General features: G+C 43.8%; 1 protein-coding gene across 1 annotated transcript; it reads right to left on the bottom strand.

The window, feature by feature from the left end:
* Window positions 1–5078: 5078 nt before the first annotated feature.
* LOC103281324 (zinc finger protein 850-like) lies at window positions 5079–23544 on the bottom strand. The gene is made up of 5 exons (XM_062972682.1): window positions 21949–23544; window positions 21497–21614; window positions 19552–19622; window positions 14301–14427; window positions 5079–10687 (listed from the first exon to the last, which is right to left on the bottom strand). Exons 1-5 carry the CDS (start codon window positions 22336–22338, stop codon window positions 7557–7559), a joined length of 3837 nt encoding a protein of 1278 aa, XP_062828752.1. The 5' UTR covers window positions 22339–23544; the 3' UTR covers window positions 5079–7556.
* Between the last annotated feature and the right edge of the window lie 179 nt (window positions 23545–23723).

Raw genomic sequence — 23723 nt, 5'->3', positions numbered from 1 at the left:
GTGATGCCGAACAGGATGATCGACAGATGGGTAATCCGTTCCCCCTCCCCCATTCTCTCTCACTGTCTTCCTGCTTTCTTTTTCAGCTTTTTGGACTCCTGTTCCTAAATTGGAGATCCATAAGGCATTGTTACTGAGAGGCCTGTTTTCCAAAATGGAGATCCATAAGGCATTATTACTGGAAGGCCTGTTTTGGAATCCAAAACAGTTTAAGTCTACCCCACGCCACACGCTGGGTATACTGGGTATGACAGCTAAAGCCCTGTGAGAGATGGAGATTTTCTTTACAGACTTTTCTTTACACAGAGACAATTCTTAGAGACTAGAGACTTGATTGGACAAAGAAACTTTCTTCAAATTAACTGAACATTATTCCTTTGATCAAGGAAGAGGAAACACACCCCCAGTTTGACTTTATGCCAAAGACTGAAAAGACCTGAAAGTTGGACATGTATGTGAATGGCCACCTCGGGCCATAGCAACAAATCCATCATCGGAAGAAGCCAAATGACTGGGCTAGATCAGAATTCTACTGTGGACTATGTCCTTTCTAAAACCTGATTAATATTTTTAATCCTCATGTGTTGTTTACCTCTGGTGATGAAACTATGTACAAATGCTATTCTGCGCTCATTTTCCACTGAAAAGATAGCTTGGCTGCAAGCTAGAAGGGATTGGAGGGACCCATAAGTCTGCTCATTTAGTTTGCTTCAGCTTTTGTATACACGCTTCGAAAAAAAAAAAATGGGGGAATAAGGCAGGAATGAAGGGGTAGGAGGAAATGGCCATATAAGGAGGTACGAGCAGGCCAGGAACACAGCCGATGGGTTATCACATGATTTCCCCGAAATCATGTGTTTTGAGAGAAACGAAAGTAATGAAATGTAATACTGCACCACAAATATGCACCAATAGTTTGATATGTGGGCGGTCGTAAACTGAACCCACTGAATTGTATAAATAGACACTTGACCCTGTCTGCGGGGTTCTCCCTTTTCAGCATCTAGTTGTGCGTGGGATGAACCTCTGCAGCTGCAGGAACTTTAGTAAACTGCTTTCTTTGGAAAAAAGCTCCAGTTGTCTGTCTCCTACTTCCACTGCGTCCGCTCAGACACACGACAAGCCGAGAAGAGGGGAAGTCTGGCTTCCGCTACACCATAGCAATTCAGAGAGTAAGAAACACTGGGATGTCTGTGGTGGAGGGAACACATAAACTCTAGGGTGAAATTGTCCCCATAGGAAAGCATTCCCTTGGATGGTGGGCAGAACTGTGTTTGTGGAGGACACGGGCCGGCTCTGGTACATGTTGGAGGCGCTCTCTATAACCTGCAATGGCATTAGAGGGAGGGAGGGCCTTTGGAGGCTCCCCATTGGTGGAAGTGGGAGACCCAGCAACATACATACATACATACAACTGCTCTGAGTCTCCTTGTGGAGATTGATGTGGGATAAAAATAAAGTTTTATTATATTATTATTACATAATTTCACTTTTATTATGGATAGGGAAGACAGATATAGGGACTAGCATAGGTACCCGGCGATGCCTGGGTTAGGACATTTGTGATGCTACTTATTAGAAAAAGCCTGCCTTTTATTTTCGATTCTATGCATGCTCTAAATGGAAAATGCATAATGATATGGGTGAACTACAATTCCCAAAATCGGGGGCCAATCCTCCCCAAAGCCTGCCAGTATTCAAAGATGGTCACATTGGGCCTCAATTTTGGTCTGGATCCATCGCCGGGTGGGTTCAGTGATCTCTGGATGCGGGTGAACTACAGCTCCCGGATTCCTAGGTCAATCACCCCCAAACTGCCATCAGTATTCAAAGTTGGATATGTTGGGTCTGTGTGTCATCATAGGCTGGGTTCACAGTGGTTTTTAGATGTAGAGAACTACAACTCCAAAAATCAAGGTCAATTCCCCCCCAAAAAACCCCGTCCAGTTTGCTGGTAATTACTATAGCACTGCAGACACTCTTGCAATGACTTCTGCACCTTCTGTCATGGGGTTGAATGTGGAACTCATAATAATACTAATAATAACCATAACTTCATTCTTCTATCCTGCCACCATCTCCCCAAAGGGACTCGGAGCACCTTACAAACGGCACAAAGTGCCTAAGGACATGCAAAAAAGTAAACACCATCTATATATATAAAAGAGTGATGGCATCAGGGCAGGGGACAAAACAACAAAACTACAGGCCCCCCAACCTCGAAATTTGACAACACAACCCATCATCCACGCCTCTAGGTTGATACAACAAAAAGAAAAGAAAAATAAAGTCCTAATTAGAGGGAGAGCAATAATTTTTTTTATCCAATTGCTGCCAGTTTAGAGGGCTAATCTCTGCCCACTTCGTTGCCTAGCAACCAAGGGACAGCCAGGGTTCAGTTAGGGGACAGGCTGATTTAGGCCTCACTGAGTCTTCTTCCACAGATTATCTAATTTGCACTGGATTATATGGCAGTGTAGACTCAAGGTCCTTCCACACAGCTATATAACCTATTTATAATCTTATATTATCTGCTTTGCACTGGATTATCTTGACTCCACACTGCCATATAATCCACTTCAGTGTGCATTTTATACAGCTGTGAAGAAGGGGCCTCATATAATCCAGTTCTGAGCAGATAATATAAGATTAGAAATATACACTAGAGTCTCACTTATCCAACGTAAACAGGCCGGCAGGATAAGTGAATATGTTGGATAATAAGAAGGGATTCAGGAAAAGCTGATTAAACATCAAATTAGGTAATCGTTATACAAATTAAGCACCAAAACATCATATTATACAACAAATTTGACAGAAAAGGTAGTTCCATGCGCAGTAATGCTATGTAGTAATTACAGTAGAGTCTCACTTATCCAACACTCGCTTATTCAATGTTCTGGATTATCCAACGCATTTTTGTAGTCAATGTTTTCAATATATCGTGATATTTTGGTGCTAAATTCATAAATACAGTAATTACTACATTGCATTACTGCGTATTGAACTACTTTTTCTGCCTAATTTGTTGTCTAACATGATGTTTTGGTGTTTCATTTGTAAAATCATAATTTGATATTTAATAGGCTTTTCCTTAACGCCTCCTTATTATCCAACATATTCGGTTATCCAACATTTTGCCAGCCCACTTATGTTGGATAAGTGAGACTCTACTGTACTGTATTTACAAATTTACCAGTAAAATATCACAATGAATTTGAAACACTGACTACAAAAACATTGATTATGAAAAGGCAGACTGTGTTGGATAATCCAGAACATTGTATAAGCGAATGTTGGATAAGTGAGATTCTACTTTGATATGAAATAATTTCTAGGATAGAATAATGCAGAACAATATAATCTCTAAAACCAGGACAGTAATAAAGAAATAAAGAAATAAAGAAAGTAGTCTGGCCAATCCTCTGTTTTCTCAGGGCCACAGACAGTAGAAGCATATAAAATATCGCAAACAACACCACTCTGAAAACAAGGTAATTCCAGACAGGAAACAATCAGGGCCAGCTAACACCTCCCAACAAACAAATCACTCAGGGAGGAAACAGCTAGGCTTTAAATCTGCAAGACCATTACATCCTAATCATTTTTCCTAATTGCAGCATTCATACTTGCCTCCAACAGACAAAAAAAAAACAATCAGAAATATTGCATATTCACAACCTTTAGGAAATAATGTCCCTTGATGGCACAGCATGTTAAAGCACTGCGCTGCTGAACTTCTGGACCGAAAGGCCGCAGGTTTGAATTGGGGGAACTGACAGAGCCCCCACTGTTAGCCCCAGCTTCTGCCAACCCAGAAGTTCAAAAACATGCAAATGTGAGTGCATCAATAGGTACTGCTCCGGTGGGAAGGTAACGCCGCTCCATGCAGTCATCCCACATGACCTTGGAGGAGTCTACGGACAACGCCGGCTCTTTGGCTTAGAAATGGAGATGAGCACCAACCTCCAGAGTCAGACACGACTGGACTTAATGTCTGGGGAAAACCTTTACCCTTGACCTTAACTACCACCAATTCCTCAATACTTTATTTCCCAGACCACCAGACTTCGCCACAGCAACGCGTGGCCGGGCACAGCTAGTAGAATATATAGTGAAATGAAACATACGTCTATATGAAAACATCAACTCAGACTCAGTCAAGCTGTGATCCTCTACCCGTGGCAGTACCTTATTTATTATTTATTTATTTCCATCATTTCTGTGCCGCCCTTCTCACCCGAAGGGACTCATTACTGGCACCACGGCCAGGCTGTAAACATAGGAGTAAAATCAGTGCCAGCATTTGTCGGCTGGGCTATTTGTTGGCTGAATTCAGAGCTCTCTGGTTAAGGGTGAACTACAACTCCTATATGCAAATGGCAGTCACCCCCAAACCCTGCCAGTATTCACAGTTGGCCATGTTGGGTCTGTGTGCCAATTTTGGTCGAGATCCAATGTCAGTGCTGTCTGGATAAGGGTGAGCTATGACTCCCCAAATCAAGGTCTATTCCCTCAAACCCCTGCAGTATGTTCAGTTGGTCATGGGGGTTCTGTGTGCCAAGTTGGTTCCAGGTCCATCGTTGGTGGAGCTCAGAATGCTCTTAGATTGCAGGTGGACTATACATCCCAGTCCCTAGAAGTCCTATAAATGATGGTGAATTCCCCCCCAAATCTCTCTCTCTAGTATGTTCAGTTGCTGATCCATTCCTCTGTTTGCTGTGTGCCATGGAAAAGAGTAGGAAAGGGTTAAGGGAGAGGAAGAGGGTGGGGTCATGCAAATTTCACACCAATGGAGAGTCAGAAAAACTGGGGTGTCTGGTGGAGCTAAAACAGAAGATCTAAGAGGAAATTGTCCTCGTATGAAAGCTTTCCCTTGGGTGGAGGGCAGGGTGGTGTTCGTGGAGGACATTGGCAGGGCGCTTGGACATGTTCATGGCGCTCGCTATAACCTGCAGTGTCATTGGAGGGAGGGCCACTGGTTTATCCTGCGTAGTGGGAGCTATAGCTATTTCTGGACGTGGGAGACTGTCTGTGTAAATGGGCGCCCCTGCCATATACATACATACATACATATATAGAGATGTTCACTTTTATTATGTGTATAGATAAGAAAAATAGTAACAATAACGACAACAACTTTATTCTTACATCCTGCCACCATCTCTCCGAAGAGACGGGGTGGCTTAAGTGGGGACTACGCCCAACAAAAAAGAATAAAATATAGCATAATGGATATACAATTGTATTTTCAATCATTAAACCATCATAACAACACCATAACAACATAAGACCAACAATAACCATCAACCAGTAGCTGAGAACTGTGGGCATGCTCACATCTAAGAGGGTGGGCAAGGGCTAGTCCAAGAACAGTTGGAAGGGAAGGGAAGAGAAAAAGGAAGGAAGGAAGGGCGTGAGAAAAGGCAAAGGAAGGAAAGAGAAGAGAAAAAGGAAGGAAGGAAGGGCAAGGGAAAAGAGGGTAAAGGAAAGGAAGGCAAGAGAAAAAGGAAGGGCAAGAGAAAAGAAGACAAAGGAAGGGAAGGAAGGAAGGGGAAGAGAAAATAAGGCAAAGGAAAATATGGGAAGAGAAGAGAAAAAGGAAGGAAGGACAAGAGAAAAGAAGACAAAGGTAGGGAAAGCAAAGAAAGAAGGAAGGAAAGGCAAGAGAAAAGAAGACAAGGGAAGGGAAGGAAGGAAGGGGAAGAGAAAAGAAGGCAAAGGAATATATGGGAAGAGAAGAGAAAAAGGAAGGAAGGACAAGAGAAAAGAAGGCAAAGGAAGGGAAGGAAGGGGAAGAGAAAATAAGGCAAAGGAAAATATGGGAAGAGAAGAGAAAAAGGAAGGAAGGACAAGAGAAAAGAAGACAAAGGAAGAGAAGGGAAGGAAGGAAGGGGAAGAGAAAATAAGGCAAAGGAAAATATGGGAAGAGAAGAGAAAAAGGAAGGAAGGACAAGAGAAAAGAAGACAAAGGAAGGGAAAGCAAAGAAAGAAGGAAGGAAAGGCAAGAGAAAAGAAGACAAGGGAAGGGAAGGAAGGAAGGGGAAGAGAAAATAAGGCAAAGGAAGGGAAGGGAAGGGAAGGAAGGAAAGGGAAGAGAAAAGAAGGCAAAGGAATATATGGGAAGAGAAGAGAAAAAGGAAGGAAGGACAAGAGAAAAGAAGGCAAAGGAAGGGAAGGAAGGAAGGGGAAGAGAAAATAAGGCAAAGGAAAATATGGGAAGAGAAGAGAAAAAGGAAGGAAGGACAAGAGAAAAGAAGGGAAGGAAGGGGAAGAGAAAATAAGGCAAAGGAAAATATGGGAAGAGAAGAGAAAAAGGAAGGAAGGACAAGAGAAAAGAAGACAAAGGAAGGGAAAGCAAAGAAAGAAGGAAGGAAAGGCAAGAGAAAAGAAGACAAGGGAAGGGAAGGAAGGAAGGGGAAGAGAAAATAAGGCAAAGGAAAATATGGGAAGAGAAGAGAAAAGGGAAGGAAGGGCAAGAGAAAAGAGGGTAAAGGAAAGGAAGGCAAGAGAAAAAGGAAGGGCAAGAGAAAAGAAGGCAAAGGAAGGGACAAGAAGACAAGGATAAAAGGAAAGAAGGAAAAGACAAGAATAGAAGGAAAGAAGGAAGAAAAGGGAAGGAAGGGCAAGAGGAAAGACAAAGGAAGGGAAGGAAGGAAGGGGAAGAGAAAATAAGGCAAAGGAAAATATGGGAAGAGAAGAGAAAAGGGAAGGAAGGGCAAGAGAAAAGAAGGCAAAGGAAGGGAAAGCAAAGAAAGAAGGAAGGAAAGGCAAGAGAAAAGAAGACAAAGGAAGGGAAGGAAGGAAGGGGAAGAGAAAATAAGGCAAAGGAAAATATGGGAAGGGAAGAGAAAAGAAGACAAAGGAAGGGAAGGTTAGAAGGCAGACCGTATTTTAGTTCCTGAAAACCACTGGTGGTTCATGGTTGGGAACCACTGTCTTAAAGGGAAGGGGCCAACTCTGGATCCCTCCCATAACGGCTATTTACAATATGCAAACTAACCACTCCCGACTAAAGAGGAAAACAGAGGATGTTTCTGTAGGGGCACAACGTTCACAAACTGGACATTTGCAACCAAGGTGGAAATGGAGCTGGAAACTAAGCCCAGAGGAACAACAGATGGAATTACATTTGGTTTATTTCTTTTCAGGCGAGGTGATAAGACAATCGTATTTAACCCTCTGAAGCAGTGGTCCTCAACCTGTGGGTCCCCAGTTGTTTTGGCCTACAACTCCCAGAAATCCCAGTCACTTTACCAGCTGTTAGGATTTATGGGAGTTGAAGGCCAAAACATCTGGGGACCCACAGGTTGAGGACCACTGCTCTGAAGGATTGTCACACACAGCTTGCTTTCTGCTGCTCCAGAGAACAGGACCTCCAACTTACAGGTTCAAATGACAAGAACGGGACTCCACCAAATCTGACGCAGAACTTCTCAAAGGGTCCTGTTTGAAATCAGACATTTACACACAATGGCTGTTTTTTAGCCTGTATGTGTTTTCTGGTGCCGGTCAAGGGACGAACTATGAGTAAAACATTTTCCACATGAATGGCATTACGGTTTCTCTCCTGTGTTGAATCTTTTGTGTCTCGCCAAGGCTGAACTGGAAGCAAAACATTTCCCACACTCCTGGCATTGGTATGGCTTCTCTCCTGTGTGGAGTCTTTTGTGCCTCGCCAAGTGTGAACTGTAAGCAAAACATTTCCCACACTCCTGGCATTTGTATGGCTTCTCTCCTGTGTGGAGTCTTTTGTGCCTCGCCAAGTGTGAACTGTAAGCAAAACATTTCCCACACTCCTGGCATTGGTATGGCTTCTCTCCTGTGTGGACTTTTTTGTGACTCACCAAGTATGAACTGGAAGTAAAACATTTCCCACACTCCTGGCATTGGTATGGCTTCTCTCCTGTGTGGACTTTTTTGTGACTCACCAAGTATGAACTGGAAGTAAAACATTTCCCACACTCCTGGCATTGGTGTGGCTTCTCTCCTGTGTGGACTTTTTTGTGACTCACCAAGTATGAACTGGAAGTAAAACATTTCCCACACTCCTGGCATTGGTATGGCTTCTCTCCTGTGTGGACTTTTTTGTGACTCACCAAGTATGAACTGGAAGTAAAACATTTCCCACACTCCTGGCATTGGTGTGGCTTCTCTCCTGTGTGGACTTTTTTGTGACTCACCAAGTATGAACTGGAAGTAAAACATTTCCCACACTCCTGGCATTGGTATGGCTTCTCTCCTGTGTGGACTTTTTTGTGACTCACCAAGGCTGAACTGTCAGCAAAACATTTCCCACACTCCTGGCATTTGTATGGCTTCTCCCTGGTGTGGAGTCTTTTGTGTTTCACCAAGGCTGAACTGTAAGCAAAACACTTCCCACACTCCTGGCATTGGTGTGGCTTCTCTACTGTGTGGAGTCTTTTGTGGCTCACCAAGGCTGACCTGGAAGCAAAACATTTCCCACACTCCTGGCATTGGTATGGCTTCTCTCCTGTGTGGACTTTTTTGTGACTCACCAAGTATGAACTGTAAGCAAAACATTTCCCACACTCCTGGCATTGGTATGGTTTCTCACCTGTGTGGACTTTTTTGTGACTCACCAAGTATGAACTGTAAGCAAAACATTTCCCACACTCCTGGCATTGGTATGGTTGCTCTCCTGTGTGGACTTTTTTGTGACTCACCACGTATGAACTGGAAGTAAAACATTTCCCACACTCCTGGCATTGGTATGGCTTCTCTCCTGTGTGGACTTTTTTGTGACTCACCAAGTATGAACTGGAAGTAAAACATTTCCCACACTCCTGACATTGGTATGGCTTCTCTCCTGTGTGGAGTCTTTTGTGCCTCGCCAAGTGTGAACTGGAGGCAAAACATTTCCCACAGTCCTGGCATTGGTATGGCTTCTCTCCTGTGTGGAGTCTTTTGTGTTTCACCAAGGCTGAACTGTCAGCAAAACATTTCCCACACTCCTGGCATTGGTATGGCTTCTCTCCTGTGTGGAGTCTTTTGTGGCTCACCAAGGTTGAACTGTAAGCAAAACACTTCCCACACTCCTGGCATTGATACGGCTTCTCTCCTGTGTGACATCTTTTGTGCCTCACCAATTGTGAACTGGAGGCAAAACATTTCCCACAGTCCTGGCATTGGTATGGCTTCTCTCCTGTGTGGACTTTTTTGTGACTCACCAAGTATGAACTGTAAGCAAAACATTTCCCACACTCCTGGCATTGGTATGGCTGCTCTCCTGTGTGGACTTTTTTGTGACTCACCAAGTATGAACTGGAAGTAAAACATTTCCCACACTCCTGGCATTGGTATGGCTTCTCTCCTGTGTGGACTTTTTTGTGACTCACCAAGTATGAACTGGAAGTAAAACATTTCCCACACTCCTGACATTGGTATGGCTTCTCTCCTGTGTGGAGTCTTTTGTGCCTCGCCAAGTGTGAACTGGAGGCAAAACATTTCCCACAGTCCTGGCATTGGTATGGCTTCTCTCCTGTGTGGAGTCTTTTGTGGCTCACCAAGGCTGAACTGTAAGCAAAACATTTCCCACACTCCTGGCATTGGTATGGCTGCTCTCCTGTGTGGACTTTTTTGTGACTCACCAAGTATGAACTGTAAGCAAAACATTTCCCACACTCCTGGCATTGGTATGGCTTCTCTCCTGTGTGGACTTTTTTGTGACTCACCAAGTATGAACTGTAAGCAAAACATTTCCCACACTCCTGGCATTGGTATGGTTGCTCTCCTGTGTGGACTTTTTTGTGACTCACCACGTATGAACTGGAAGTAAAACATTTCCCACACTCCTGGCATTGGTATGGCTTCTCTCCTGTGTGGACTTTTTTGTGACTCACCAAGTATGAACTGGAAGTAAAACATTTCCCACACTCCTGACATTGGTATGGCTTCTCTCCTGTGTGGAGTCTTTTGTGCCTCGCCAAGTGTGAACTGGAGGCAAAACATTTCCCACAGTCCTGGCATTGGTATGGCTGCTCTCCTGTGTGGACTTTTTTGTGACTCACCAAGTATGAACTGTAAGCAAAACATTTCCCACACTCCTGGCATTGGTATGGCTTCTCTCCTGTGTGGACTTTTTTGTGACTCACCAAGTATGAACTGTAAGCAAAACATTTCCCACACTCCTGGCATTGGTATGGCTTCTCTCCTGTGTGGAGTCTTTTGTGCCTCGCCAAGTGTGAACTGGAGGCAAAACATTTCCCACAGTCCTGGCATTGGTATGGCTTCTCTCCTGTGTGGAGTCTTTTGTGTTTCACCAAGGCTGAACTGTCAGCAAAACATTTCCCACACTCCTGGCATTGGTATGGCTTCTCTCCTGTGTGGAGTCTCTTGTGCCTCACCAATTGTGAACTGTAAGCAAAATACTTCCCACACTCCTGGCATCTGTATGGTTCCTGACCTGTGTGAAATTTCTCATGTTTCACTACACATTTTGCTGATACTTTCCCTTTAAGATGGCTTTTCCCAGCATCAAGTGTCTTGTGAAGCACAAGTGCCACATTTTGGGTAAAACAGTGCCCACATACATTGCATTTGTCTGGCCATTCTCTCACAGAACCTCCATCTTCTCTGTGGGCTTGCTGGTGTCGACGAAGTCCCCTGTTGTGTCCCAAATGCTTCCTGCACTTAGCGCATACATGGTTCTTCTCCCCGTTATCTACTGTGAAGAAGAAGAACAGAAACAATCATTCCTCAGCGTGCGTGATAAGGACTCTAAGGATGTGGAATAAGAAGCGGATTTAGATGATCATTAAAACAACATAGACATGGAGGAAAAGAAGAAATACATGTTGTCCTTTCCCCACCCCTTGTTCTGTAAAGATGGACCCTGGTTGACTGCCTGGAGCCTCTAAGAGAGAGATGAGTAACATACGCTCCAGAGGCTCCCTGTTGCTCATTCCAGCCCGGTTTTTTATTCCGTCTCCTTCTCTCTGGGGAATGGATGCCTTTTCCCTTCACATCCAAATGCTTGCCTTTTTCTCTAGCTTTAATAATGATAATAATAATAAAACTTTATTTATACCCCGCCACCATCTCCCCGCGGGAACTCGGGGCGGCTTACATGGGGCAGAGGCCCAAACAACATAGAACAAAACATAGGCAACATAATACAAATCACTTTACCTAGCTATCACCCATTTCACCATCGTTCCCTCCTTTTTATTTCTCTCCCCCAATCCCAGTTCTCTTTTCCCATGCTCCCTTAAGGTTGGATTTTTCCACTCCAACGTAGAAGTTTCCATACCTAATTTCAGAGTAAGGCAGAGTCTCACTTATCCAACATAAACTGGCTGGCTGATAAGCAGCAATAATAATAATAATAATAATAATAATAATAATAATAATATAAGGAGGAATTAAGGAAAAGCCTATTAAACATCAAATTAGGTTATGATTTTACAAATTAAGCACCAAAACATCATGTTTAAAACAAATAGAAAAAGCAGGTCAATACACGGTAACATTATGGAGTAATTACTGTATTTACGAATTTAGCACCAAAACATTGCAATGTATTGAAAACATTGACTTCAAAAACCACTGACTACTAAAATTTTGACTATAAATAAAGATAGAATTGCATAAAATGAACTTACAGTAACAACATTGTTGGAAGTTAAATACGTAAAAAGTTCAGTAATGTGAAGATTTTCCGCCGATTGCCGTTTCTTCACTGCCAAGTCTCGCCATCTTTGCAGCCTCATTATGTCGATCCCCGGAGCTTCTTCCTGTTGCTTGATGTGTGTGATTGCGGTTTCTAGAACCCTAACCCTATCCTTGAGCGAGATCCTGAGAGGCTCGACAGTTGGTGCTTGATCATCACTTTCATCGCCATCGTTATTGATCAGAGCGACAATTCCTTCATCCGTTATTTCATAATGATTGTCTTCGTTCATCCAACTTCCAACTTCTTGCGAAGTCGCATTCTCACACCCAGGGACACGCTGTACTAAGGGTAGAATGCTTTCTTTGGTTTCACCTGTGCTTTCCCTTCCCATAATCTCATCCTTACCTTCGCCTAACAACTTCTTCCAAGACCTGGCAATTGTTGGAGCCCTAATGTTAGTCCATGCCCTTGCAACCCAAGAGGCAACTTCCTTTACATGGATGCATTTCCATTTTTCAATCTTTTCTTGCCCTTATTCCATTTCTTCTATCATTGCCAACAATAGCTTCCTGCGATAGTTCCTTCTGATCATTTCCAAAATGCCCTGATCCATTGGTTGGCATATGGCGGTTACATTAGGTGGCAGAAACATCGCCTTCATCTCCTACCATAAACCTGCCCGAGCCCTTCGTTCATCTGGGGAGGCCCTCCTGTCTCCACTGCCTTTATCACAGGCCCGCCTTGTGGGAACAAGGGAGAGGGCCTTTTCTGCTGTGGCCCCCCGTTTGTGGAACTCACTGCCCATTGAGATCAGGCTAGCCCCCACTCTTTTAGCCTTTAGGAAAGTTTTAAAAACATGGCTCTTCCGGTGTGCTTTCGGAGAGTAATTGTATATACCTCCTGTGTTTCTCTCCCCAACATGTATTCTGTAGACCCTGTTCCCCATGGTTTTATTCTTATCTCTTCTTACCCCGAGTTTTTAACCTTGTGTCCATGCGGCCCGCCCTGCTTTTTTGTTCTGTATTGTGTAGTGTTATTGTTGCATTGTTTAATTGCATTCTGATATGTTGTTTTTATATTTTGTCTATTGTATTGTCTTGGGCATGGCCCCATGTGAGCCGCCCCGAGTCCCCGTTGGGGAGATGGTGGCGGGGTATAAATAAAGTTTTATTATTATTATTATTATTATTCATGTCCCCATCTTGAAGCTCCTCTGCATCAGGGTGCGTCGGGGGATTGTCTAGCAACAAAACCGCTTTTCTGGGCAGGTTATTTTCTTTCAGACATTTCTCCATAGAAGGAACAAATTTCTTAGGGCTGGGCTGTGGCACAGCTGGTAAATCACCAGCAGTAATAAGATCTACCAACTGAAAGGTGGCCAGTTTGAAGACCGGTCGGGGTGAACGCTCAACCTCAAGCCCAGCTCACTGTTTACCAAAAGCAGTTCGAAAACAGTTTATAACCTGTAAGTAGAGAAATTAGGTACCGCAAATTGCGGGGGAGATATTTTACGACACCGTAAATAATGCTGGGTGAGGTCATCCAGAATTTTGGAGTTGGGTGCCATCTCTACGCAGATGACACTTAACTCTACTACTCTTTTCCACTAACTCCAAGGAAGTTCCCCGGGTCCTGGACCAGTGTCTGGCAGCTGTGATGGACAGGATGAGGACCAACAAGCTGAAACATAATCCTGACAAGACAGAGATCCTCCAGGTCAGTCATGTTGCTGATCAGGGCATAAGGTGGCAACCTGTGCTCGACAGGGTTGCACTCCCACTGAGGACACAGGTCCGCAGTCCGTGGGTCCTCCTGGACTCAGCGCTGACGCTTGATGCTCAGGTGTCGGCGGGGGCCGGGAGGGCATCTGCACAGTTAAAGCTCATGCGCTAGCTGCAACCATACGTAGTGAAGTCTGACTTGGCCACGGTGGTCCACACCTTAGTTACCTCCACAGACTGGATTACTGCAATGCGCTCTACGTGGGGCTGCCTCGGAAACCACAGTTGGTACACAGATCAGCAGCCAGATTGATAACTGGAGCAGGCTACAGAGAGTGGTCAACCCAATTGTTCAAGAAGCTCCACTGGCTACTGATAAGTTTCCGGGCCCAATTCAAGGTGCAGGTTATCACCTATAAAGCCCTGAACGGTTCAGGTCCTGCTGATCTCCATGATCACCTCCTCCCTATGAACCCATGCGGGCCTTGAGATCTTCCGGGGAGGCCCTTCTCTCGCTCCCACCTCTGTCTCAGGCGCAGTTGGTGGGGACGAGGGAGAGGGCCTTCTCGGTGGTGGCCCCTCGGCTCTGGAACCCCCTCCCCAGGGAGATCAGACTGGCACCTTCCCTGCCCATCTTTCGTAAGGACCTTAAAATGTGGCTGTTCCGATGTGCTTTTGAATGAATAGTCCACTCACATACACAACTTGTTTATAATCATGGCACTTTATCATTGTGCCTCCTCCTTATTGGTTGTTAATATTTTTAATAAGACTTCTCCCTGCTTCTCCCGATTGCCCCTATATTATCCTCGAGCCACGCTCAGAGTTCTGCACAAGTACACCCCTGCTCACATTGTACTTATGCCCAGGTTTATAATAATATAAATATAATATAATAATACTGCATTTTGAAACAGAAATCCCCATCAATGAGGGAGCCTTACCAAGAGAGTCCACAATCCCATTCATCTCCTCCATGATCTGCTTGTGCAAGGCTTTCTGATCCGGATTCAGGAGAACCCACTCCTCCAGGGAGAAATCCACAGCCACATCCTCAAAGATGATTGGGCCCTGGCGGAAGAAGAAAAGATTCCCTTCCCACGTGAGAGCTAGCAAGAAAAATGATGACAATAAATTCTTTAAAATAGATTTATTTATTTATTTATGTATTTATTTATTTATTTATTTATTTATTATTTACTAGATTTATATCCTGCTCTTCTCACCCCGAAGGGGACTTACAAATCAAATGTACATACAATATTTTATTAGCATAGCACAATATAAACATTAATTTATTACATTGTACTATATCATTATACTGTAATATTACTAATATTACATGTAATATATAATATAAATTTACATAATATAGATTTACATTCCTGTTGATTGTTTGGAAGGGATAGGGCCAAGGCCTCCCTGCCACAGTTGTAAGCTTTGTAGAGACGACGGGTTGGTCACAGTCAGAACCATTTCTTAATTGATATGTAGAATCAGAAATGGAATCTGAGCATGTTCCAGCCTTTATTGTGGTGCCCAGAACTGGACACAGTGTTGTTCCAGGTGAGGTCTCCCCAAAGCAGAAAGAAGGTTGCCATGACTTCCCTTAAGCTAGACACGATATTCCTTGGGATGCAGCCCAAAATCCCATAGTCCTTTCAGCTGCTGCATCGCATTGTTGGCTCATGTTCAACTTGTAGTCCTCTAACACTCCAAGATCCCATCATATTAATTGTCAAGCCAGGTGTCGCTCACCCTGTACCCGTGCATGGCATTTTTCTCATAAGTGTACTACTCTACATATATTCTTGTTGACATTAATTGGGTTAGTTTTGGCCCAGCTCTCTATCATGTTCAGGCCATTTTGACTTCTGATCCTATCTTCTAGACTGTCAGCTATCCCTGCTAATTTGGTGTCATCTGAAAATATGATACGCATGTTGAGCAGTACTGGGCCCAGGACAGAACCCTGCGGCACTCCACCCTTTGTCTCCCAAACCATTTCAAATCCATCGAACAGGAGTATTATCCAGCCCACTTTTTACTAGTTGTTTGTACAACCATGGGAGGCCTTTCCAAAGGTTTTGCTGAAAGCAAGATGTGCTACATCCACTGCATTTCCTTCATCTACCAAGCATGGAACTCTACTGAAAAACAGATTATTCTGGCGTGACTTGTTTTGGAGAAACCCATTTTGCCCTTCAGTGATTACAGCATTTTTTCCAAGTAATTCCAGACTGCCTTCTTCATTATCTGCTTCAACATCTTCCCTGTTGTTTAGGTCAAGATAATGGGCGGCTTCAATGCAAGGGTAGGGTCTAGTTTGGTAAATGTGTTGAGAGAAGACGGCCTGGATGAAGATCCCTTCAAGTCTCTCTTGACACCAGAAGCCCGACACTCTTAAGGACCAAGCTGGAAAGTGACTGACCAAAATGGCCACGCAGCTCAACCTGTCCCAGCTAAATGGACTTATTCGGTTTCCCAACTCTGGAGAACATACATTGGTCTCATCAAGGGGCTCTAGTGTCATAGACTATCTTCTGACTTCACCCTCCATAGCTAGCGACATTGATTCATTTGCTAGAGACAATTCCTTGCTTAGAAATCATCTCCCACTTATCCTTACTCTAGTCTTGAAGAGAAGCAGCACTTCCCCACCTGGACAAGCCTACCCACAATACATTAGGCTGAAGTGGGACGTTAAGGCGAAGGGGGTGTGCCTAAATATCTTGACCTCTTATGAAGTGCTGTCCATGGAAGCTATGATAGTTGAAAACCTAGATTTCGAGGAGGCGATCACCAGGTTTGAATCCCTTATGTGATTGGCAAAGAACGCCGAGGCAGCCCAGGGTCAGATCCAAAAATTGGTTTGATAAAGAGTGCATAATACCCTGTTTCCCCTAAAATAAGACATCCCCTGAAAATAAGTCCTAGTAGAGGTTTTGCTGCACTGCAAAATATAAGGCCTCCCCTGAAAGTAAGACCTAGCAAAGTTTTTGTTTGGAAGCATGCCCGCCAAACAGAGCACCAGAGTCATAGAATCATAGAATCGTAGAGTTGGAAGTGACCTCATGGGCCATCCAGTCCAACCCCCTGCTAAGAAGCAGGAAATCGCATTCAAAGCACCCCCGACAGATGGCCATCCAGCCTCTGTTTAAAAGCCTCCAAGGAAGTAGCCTCCACCACAGCCCGGGGGAGAGAGTTCCACTGTCGAACAGCCCTCACTGTGAGGAAGTTCTTCCTAATGTTCAGGTGGAATCTCCTTTCCTGTAGTTTGAAGCCATTGTTCCGTGTCCTAGTCTGCAGGGTCGGTAAATGTATGTACCAGAGATTGTTGTACATAGAAATAATGGTAGTAGCAAGAAATTCTTGATAGGGTTGTTGTATGTCTTTCGGGCTGTGTGGCCATGTTCCAGAAGTATTCTCTCCTGACGTTTCGCCCACATCTATGGCAGGCATCCTCAGAGGTTGTGAGGTAGGGTGGGACACTGGATTCTATGAACAGAAGGATGGAGTGGCCATGGGGAGCCCTCTCAGCCCAGTAGTAGCAAATTTCTATATGGAATACTTTGAAAAACAGGCCCTAGAAACAGCACCAAAAAGCCAACTCTTTGGTTCAGATACGTAGATGACACCTTCACAATTTGGAGCCATGGAGAGGAAGAACTCAGCAAGTTCCTGGACCATCTTAACAGCATCCACCCAAACATCAAATTCACCATAGAAAAAGAAAAGGAAGGAAAACTGCCATTTCTAGATGTTCTGGTCATCCGCAAACCCCATCAACAATTGGGCCACACAGTTTACAGAAAACCTACACACACCGACAGATACCTTCATAAAAACTCCAGCCATCACCCAAGTCAAAAAAGGAGCACAATCAAAGCCCTGACAGACCGTGCACAAAGAATCTGCGAACCTCACCTCCTCCAAGGTGAACTCAACCACCTAAACTGGGCTCTACAGGCCAATGGAGACTCCACCACAGACATCAGAAGAGCTGCAAGGCCAAGAACAAGCCATAATAATAATAATAATAATAATAATAATAATAATAATAATAATAATAATAATAATAGAACTTTATTTATACCCCCCCACCATCTCCCCAACGGGGACTCGGGGTGGCTTACATGGGGCCATGCCCAAAACCATACAATATGACAAAATATAAAACAACATATCACAACACAATTTAACAATACAATAAATAATAACATACATTACAATCCAAAATTTAAAAAAAACAATAAAAACCAGGGCAGGCCACATGAACACTAAATTAAAACTTGGTGAGAAAGACATATGAATAAAAGCAGCCATGAGAGTCAAGACCCAGAGGAAAAGTGTTCTTACCATACATCAAGGGAACCACTGACCACATAGGCAAACTGATGAAGAATCACAACCTACAAACTATCTACACACCCACAAAGAAAATCCAACAAATGCTACAGTCAGCGAAGGACAAGGGGGATCCTCTCTCCTCTGCAGGAGTCTGTAGCTGTGGACAAGTCTACACAGGGACCACCAAACACGAGTCAAAGAACATGAAAGGCACTGCAGACTAATTCAACCAGAGAAATCAGCCATAGCAGAGCACTTGATGAACCAGCCTGGACACAGTATATTATTTGAGAACACAAAAATGCTGGACCATTCCAACAATGATCATGTCAGACTACACAGAGAAGCCATTGAAATCCACAAGCATGTGGACAACTTCAACAGAAAGGAAGAAACCATGAAAATGAACAAAATCTGGCTACCAGTATTACAAAACTTTAAAATCAAAACAGTAGATGGGAACCAACACTCTGAGGGCAGAGGACAGCTAATGACTGAAAAAAGGATGCCCCCAGGCAAGAGACAAAACCTTTCCAATGCTAATTAGGGTGATTAACTGAAACATTAATGCTGGCTTCCCAGTGACAAAGGACTCTTGCCACACCCTGGACTCTACAGAGATATATATTCTTTCCTTTCCTTACTTAGTTTATCCATACCTCACAACCTCTGAGGATGCCTGCCATAGATGTGGGCGAAACGTCAGGAAAGAATACTTCTGGAACAAGGCCACACAGCCCGAAAGACATACAACAATCCTGTGATCCCGGCCATGAAAGCCTTCGACAACAAATTCTTGATAGGATTCAGTTTGTCTGGTTATGCTGGTTTGTGATGATAACCACTGTACAGTATATAATAAATGTTCATTTTTTTGTTCAACAATAAATGTGAATTCTTCTTCATGGAAAAATAAGACATCCCCTGAAAATAAGACCTAGGGCATCTTTGGGAGCAAAAATTAATATAAGACACTGTCTTATTTTCGGGGAAACAACAAACAGATCAGCTCCTAGATTATCGATCCACATCAAACGATCTCCTCCTTTTAAAAATTCAAGAGTCTAAACAGCTGCTCCAACTGCTTACTGGCCAGGTCAAGGTAACTGGATGGTCATTGTTAGGGGACCTCTTTTTGGTCCATTCTTGGAGATAGAGACAACCTTTGCCTCCTCCAACCTGCTGAGATTTCTCCTGTTCCCAAAAATGAACAAAGATTATTGCCAGTGGTTCTGGGATTACTGCTGTTAGTTCAATACTCTTGGGTGTAGTTCATCTGGCCCAGGAGACATGGATTCATTGAGAGTGGCCAGGTATTCCTGGACTCCTTCTTTACCTATTTTGGGTTGCATTTCCCTGTTGCTCCATCTTGCTCAGGTAGAATACCCATTTCCTTTTGGGAAAAGACTGAGGCCATGTTCTACCTCTTCCCTATCCCTGGTTAGCATCTCACCACCTTCTCCAGGCACAGACCCTACTCTTGGCTCATTTCGTCTTCTGACCTCATTTTCTGATTTAGATTGTTAGACCTTTTCCCTACTTACGCTGGTTAGTCCTTTACATTCCTTGGTGATTCCCCCCCCCCCCTTTCCATTTCTTGAATCTTAACTCCGTTGAAAGTTCTTTGAACATCCATTCTGGTTTATTTAGGTTTCTCTTCATTTTTCCCCCCTCCTTGTTGCAAATGTTTGCAATTGTGCCTTCAATATTTCACTTCTAAGGAAACGCATTCAATCATGTCAGTTTCAACAAATGTTTGATAGTTAAGCCTGGAGCAAAAGGCACCCCGGCAGGCCCAGTCCTCCTCCCAGTCCTCCCCAGTCCTCCAGGAATCCTTCTGCTTACCTGACTCAGTCCCACTCCATCGCAAAGGGGGAGAAACGGCTGAGGATTCGGCAACAGCATCATTCCAGACCCTGGAGAGAGAGCAAGGGGTGGGAAGCTGGTCACATAAACAGGCCTCAGAGGTGACCATTGCAGTCCTATAAAGAGACCGATGAGGAAACAACCCTAAGAACACAAGCGCATTCAACAGCCCAAGAAGATGTACAATGTGAGGGTTTAGGACTTTATCTCGCAAGCAGTGCTATGAGGATGTTCGAGTGAAACTAACACTGGGCTTGGTGTTTCAATTGACTAAAGTGATTCTTTACTGTCTGTTTGTCTTCCAGCTCAGTTTCAGGACTCAGCTCAGCTTAGGGTCCCACCTGGGAAGACACTGAAGGGCTGAATATTCAGTCCTATTGCAAGAAAGAAACCTACAAACTGAAGTTACACCTCTAGCAACCCTATGCTTACATATAACAATAACAATACTAATAATGATAATAATAATAATAATCATAATCATAATCATAAACTGGACACAGGCGGAACTGGACAATTTGGACAGAAAAACAAGAAAACTCATGACCATTCATCATTCACTGCACCCTCGCAGTGATGTTGACCGGCTATATCTGCCTAGAAGATCAGGGGGCAGAGGACTCTTACAAGTAAAACAAGCAGTCAAAGAAGAACAACATGCCCTGGCAGAATATGTCAAGCAAAGTGAAGAACCTGCTTTGATTGAAGTCAAAAATCAGAAACTCCTCAAAGCACAGCGGACAAAGAATCAGTACAAGAAAACTGCACTACAAACTAGGGCTGACAGCTGGCACAACAAAACATTGCATGGAAAGTCCCTTGACAAAATTGAAGGAAAAGCTGATAAGGAGAAGACCTGGCTCTGGCTCACGAATGGGACCCTGAAGAAGGAGACAGAAGACCTGATCCTCGCAGCCCAGGAGCAAGCCATCAGGACAAAGGCAATTAAGGCCAAGATTGAAAAATCAGCCGCTGACCCAAAATACAGACTGTGCAAGGAAACTGATGAAATCATGGCTCATATCCTCAGCTGCTGTAAGAACAGACTGACTACAAACAGAGGCATAACTATGTGGCCCAAATGATTCATTGGAACTTATGCCTTAAGTACCACCTGCCAGCAGTAAAGAACTGGTGGGATCACAAACCTGCAAAAGTATTGGAAAATGAGCACGCAAAGATACTGTGGGACTTCCGAATCCAGACTGACAAAGTTCTGGAACACAACACACCAGACCTCACAGTTGTGGAAAAGAAAAAGGTTTGGATCATTGATGTTGCCATCCCAGGTGACAGTCGCATTGACGAAAAACAACAGGAAAAACTCAGCCGCTGTCAGGACCTCAAGACTGAACTTCAAAGACTCTGGCAGAAACCAGTGCAGGTGGTCCTGGTGGTGATCGGCACATTGAGTGAAATGCCAAAAGATCTCAGCCGGCATTTGAAAACAATAGACTTTGACAAAATTACGATCTGCCAACTGCAAAAAGCCACCCTACTGGGATCTGCACGCATCATCCGAAAATACATCACACAGTCCTAGACACTTGGGAAGTGTTCGACTTGTGATTTTGTGATACGAAATCCAGCATATCAAATAATAATAATAATTTTATTTTTTATTTGCCTTTCCTTGCAGTTCAAGGCGGGTTACCACACAATTTTAAAAGCAGAAACACTGTCCAAATTCAACAAAGATACATATTTCTATGAAAGATCCACATTGAAACTGTATTTCTATACATATCAAAGTATATAACACATCACACAAAGGACACGAGTTTAGGATATATACCCCTTTCAAAGCCAAATGATCCAGCATGTTCACCTTCTGAGGCTCAAACTGTGGGTGTGCAATCATCCCCCCAAAGCGGGATTTCCACTGGCACAAAACCCCAAAACTCCCAGAAGAGTTCCTTCTCACCCTGCAAGGCGGCAGCCCCGTCTCCTTCCCGCTTCAGCTCCTTCTGCCTGAGACTCTGAGTGGTGTCTGGTGGAGATTCCTCTGGTGCAGGGACTTCCATGGAGTTATTATTATGGGCCTGGAAGAGCACAGAGCATTCCAGAAGGAGTTTGGGAAAAGTTCAGAAATATCACAGACCTATAGACTTTCTTTTAGAAATAACTCTGAGATGGCAACCTAGTTTGGAACCAATGCCCCCCTCCCCCTCCCATCATTGTCTATGTTCTATCTTGAGCAGAGCATCAACCAAGCTGAGGGTAGAGATGGAGGGGCAGAGCAGGTGGGGAAAGAGGCTTAGGGAGCAGGGCCTTGCTTATCCCCCACATCGGTCCCATCTTGGAAGAAAGGCAGGATGCAAGCTTAACCTGTCCATCAGCCCCCAGGTTAGTGAAACCCAGAGGGAATGCTCTCACCTGTCCTTCCTGCTCCTTGTCCTCGGCCCGACTCAGGAGGAAGCCTTCCGCCAGGGCCACCGCCTGGGAACAGGTCTCTGCCCCACACTCTCGGACCCAGCTCCCCATCTCTGGGGGCAGGATGCTCAGGAACTGCTCCAGGGTCACCAGGTCCAGCACCTCGGCCTTGGTGTGCTGCTCTGGCTTCAGCCACTGGCGGCACAGATCGTGGAGACGACTGCAAACCCCTCTGGGTCCTTCACCCTCTTGGTAGGAGGACTGCCTGAAGCGCTGGCGCTGTGTGTCCGAGCTGTGAAGGTCCACACTCAGGGACTCATGTCTGGTTCTTTCCCAGGATTCCCCACTGCTCCCAGGTCCTGCTTCAGGTCCAGGTGAGTTGGGTCTCTCCATGTTGGAACCACTCTGGTGAAGAACCCAACCGTATCCAAGATGCTTTTCCTCCTCTTCTTTCTTTCAAGGGAAAGAAATCCCTCCACAGGCTCTACTCCGAAATTCTCAGCCCAAAATCACAGTTCCTCTGTGAAAGAAAGGCAGAATGAAACAAACAGGCTTTGGGAGGCTTTTTCTTGGGGGGTTAAGAAACAGTAAAGTACACAGAAATCTATAAGAAGTATAAAGATACAGTAGTCCTATTACTAATATACAGAATAAAACAATGCTAACAGACAAATTATAATCCTTACAGGCGCATGAGTAATACACAAATACAAACTGTTTATAACATTACATCAAACATTATATTCATGTTTGTATGTTTTTTCAGTAACCAATAAGTCTGTTCAATAACTGAGTACAACACTTTAAATTCCAGTATTGTCCCACGTAGATAAACGTCTTAGAAATGCTTGGTCAATGGAGTAAACAACTATGTATTGTGGTTCACACTTTAGATAACTTTATCATAGTCCCATGTAAATTAATGTTTTGGAGATGCGCAAAAGGAATATAAACCATAAAGGAATGTAGAGCAAAAGAATGTAGAAACAACAAGGATTCCTGGGTATTTTTTAACCCTTGTTTCTGGATCAAAATCCCTTCTTCAGGTAGCTTCTGAAGGTTCTTTCAAGCGTTTGTTGTAGACTTTTCTGCAGCTTTCATAAACTATATTTAAAAAAGACAACATAATAGATTTGCTGTTGCCAGCACCCAGTAACATTAAACAATTACTCATTGGTTTAACACTCATTTAAACAAAGAAAAACACTTACTTCCACTAAGGAGTTTGTGGCTCTGCTGTAGCACTTCAGTTGTGGATAATGATCCTACTGCCTTCCATTTGTGAGCAATTAGCTCATGGAGGTAGCTCCCTTTTTAAGGAATGCTAGCTACTTGGAGCACTCATTAAGGGTAATTACAAAAAACAAGAGAGATCTAATTTATCATTTAATCCATGTGGATGGACTGTATGTAATTTAAATATCCAAAAGGCTTCCCTCTGTAGTAAAATCCTTTTTATGTCCCCATGGGGTTTTATGGTGATCCGTTCTAGAGCACAGAATCTAAAGCTTGTATGGGAGTGCAATTTCTCTAAAAAATGTGAATACAGAATGGAATCTGAAGTAAGTGTTTTTCTTTGTTTAAATGAGTGTTAAACCAATGAGTAAAATATAGTTTTAAATATAGTTTATGAAAGCTGCAGAAAAGTCTACAACAAACGCTTGAAAGAACCTTCAGAAGCTACCTGAGGAAGGGATTTTGATCCAGAAACAAGGGTTAAAAAATACCCGGGAATCCTTGTTGTTTCTACATTCTTTTGCTCTACATTCCTTTATGGC

The sequence above is a fragment of the Anolis carolinensis genome, chromosome 2 (genome assembly GCF_035594765.1).
Source record: "Anolis carolinensis isolate JA03-04 chromosome 2, rAnoCar3.1.pri, whole genome shotgun sequence".
In the NCBI taxonomy this organism is placed as follows: domain Eukaryota; kingdom Metazoa; phylum Chordata; class Lepidosauria; order Squamata; family Dactyloidae; genus Anolis; species Anolis carolinensis.
This window is presented reverse-complemented; position numbering and strand designations above follow the sequence as displayed.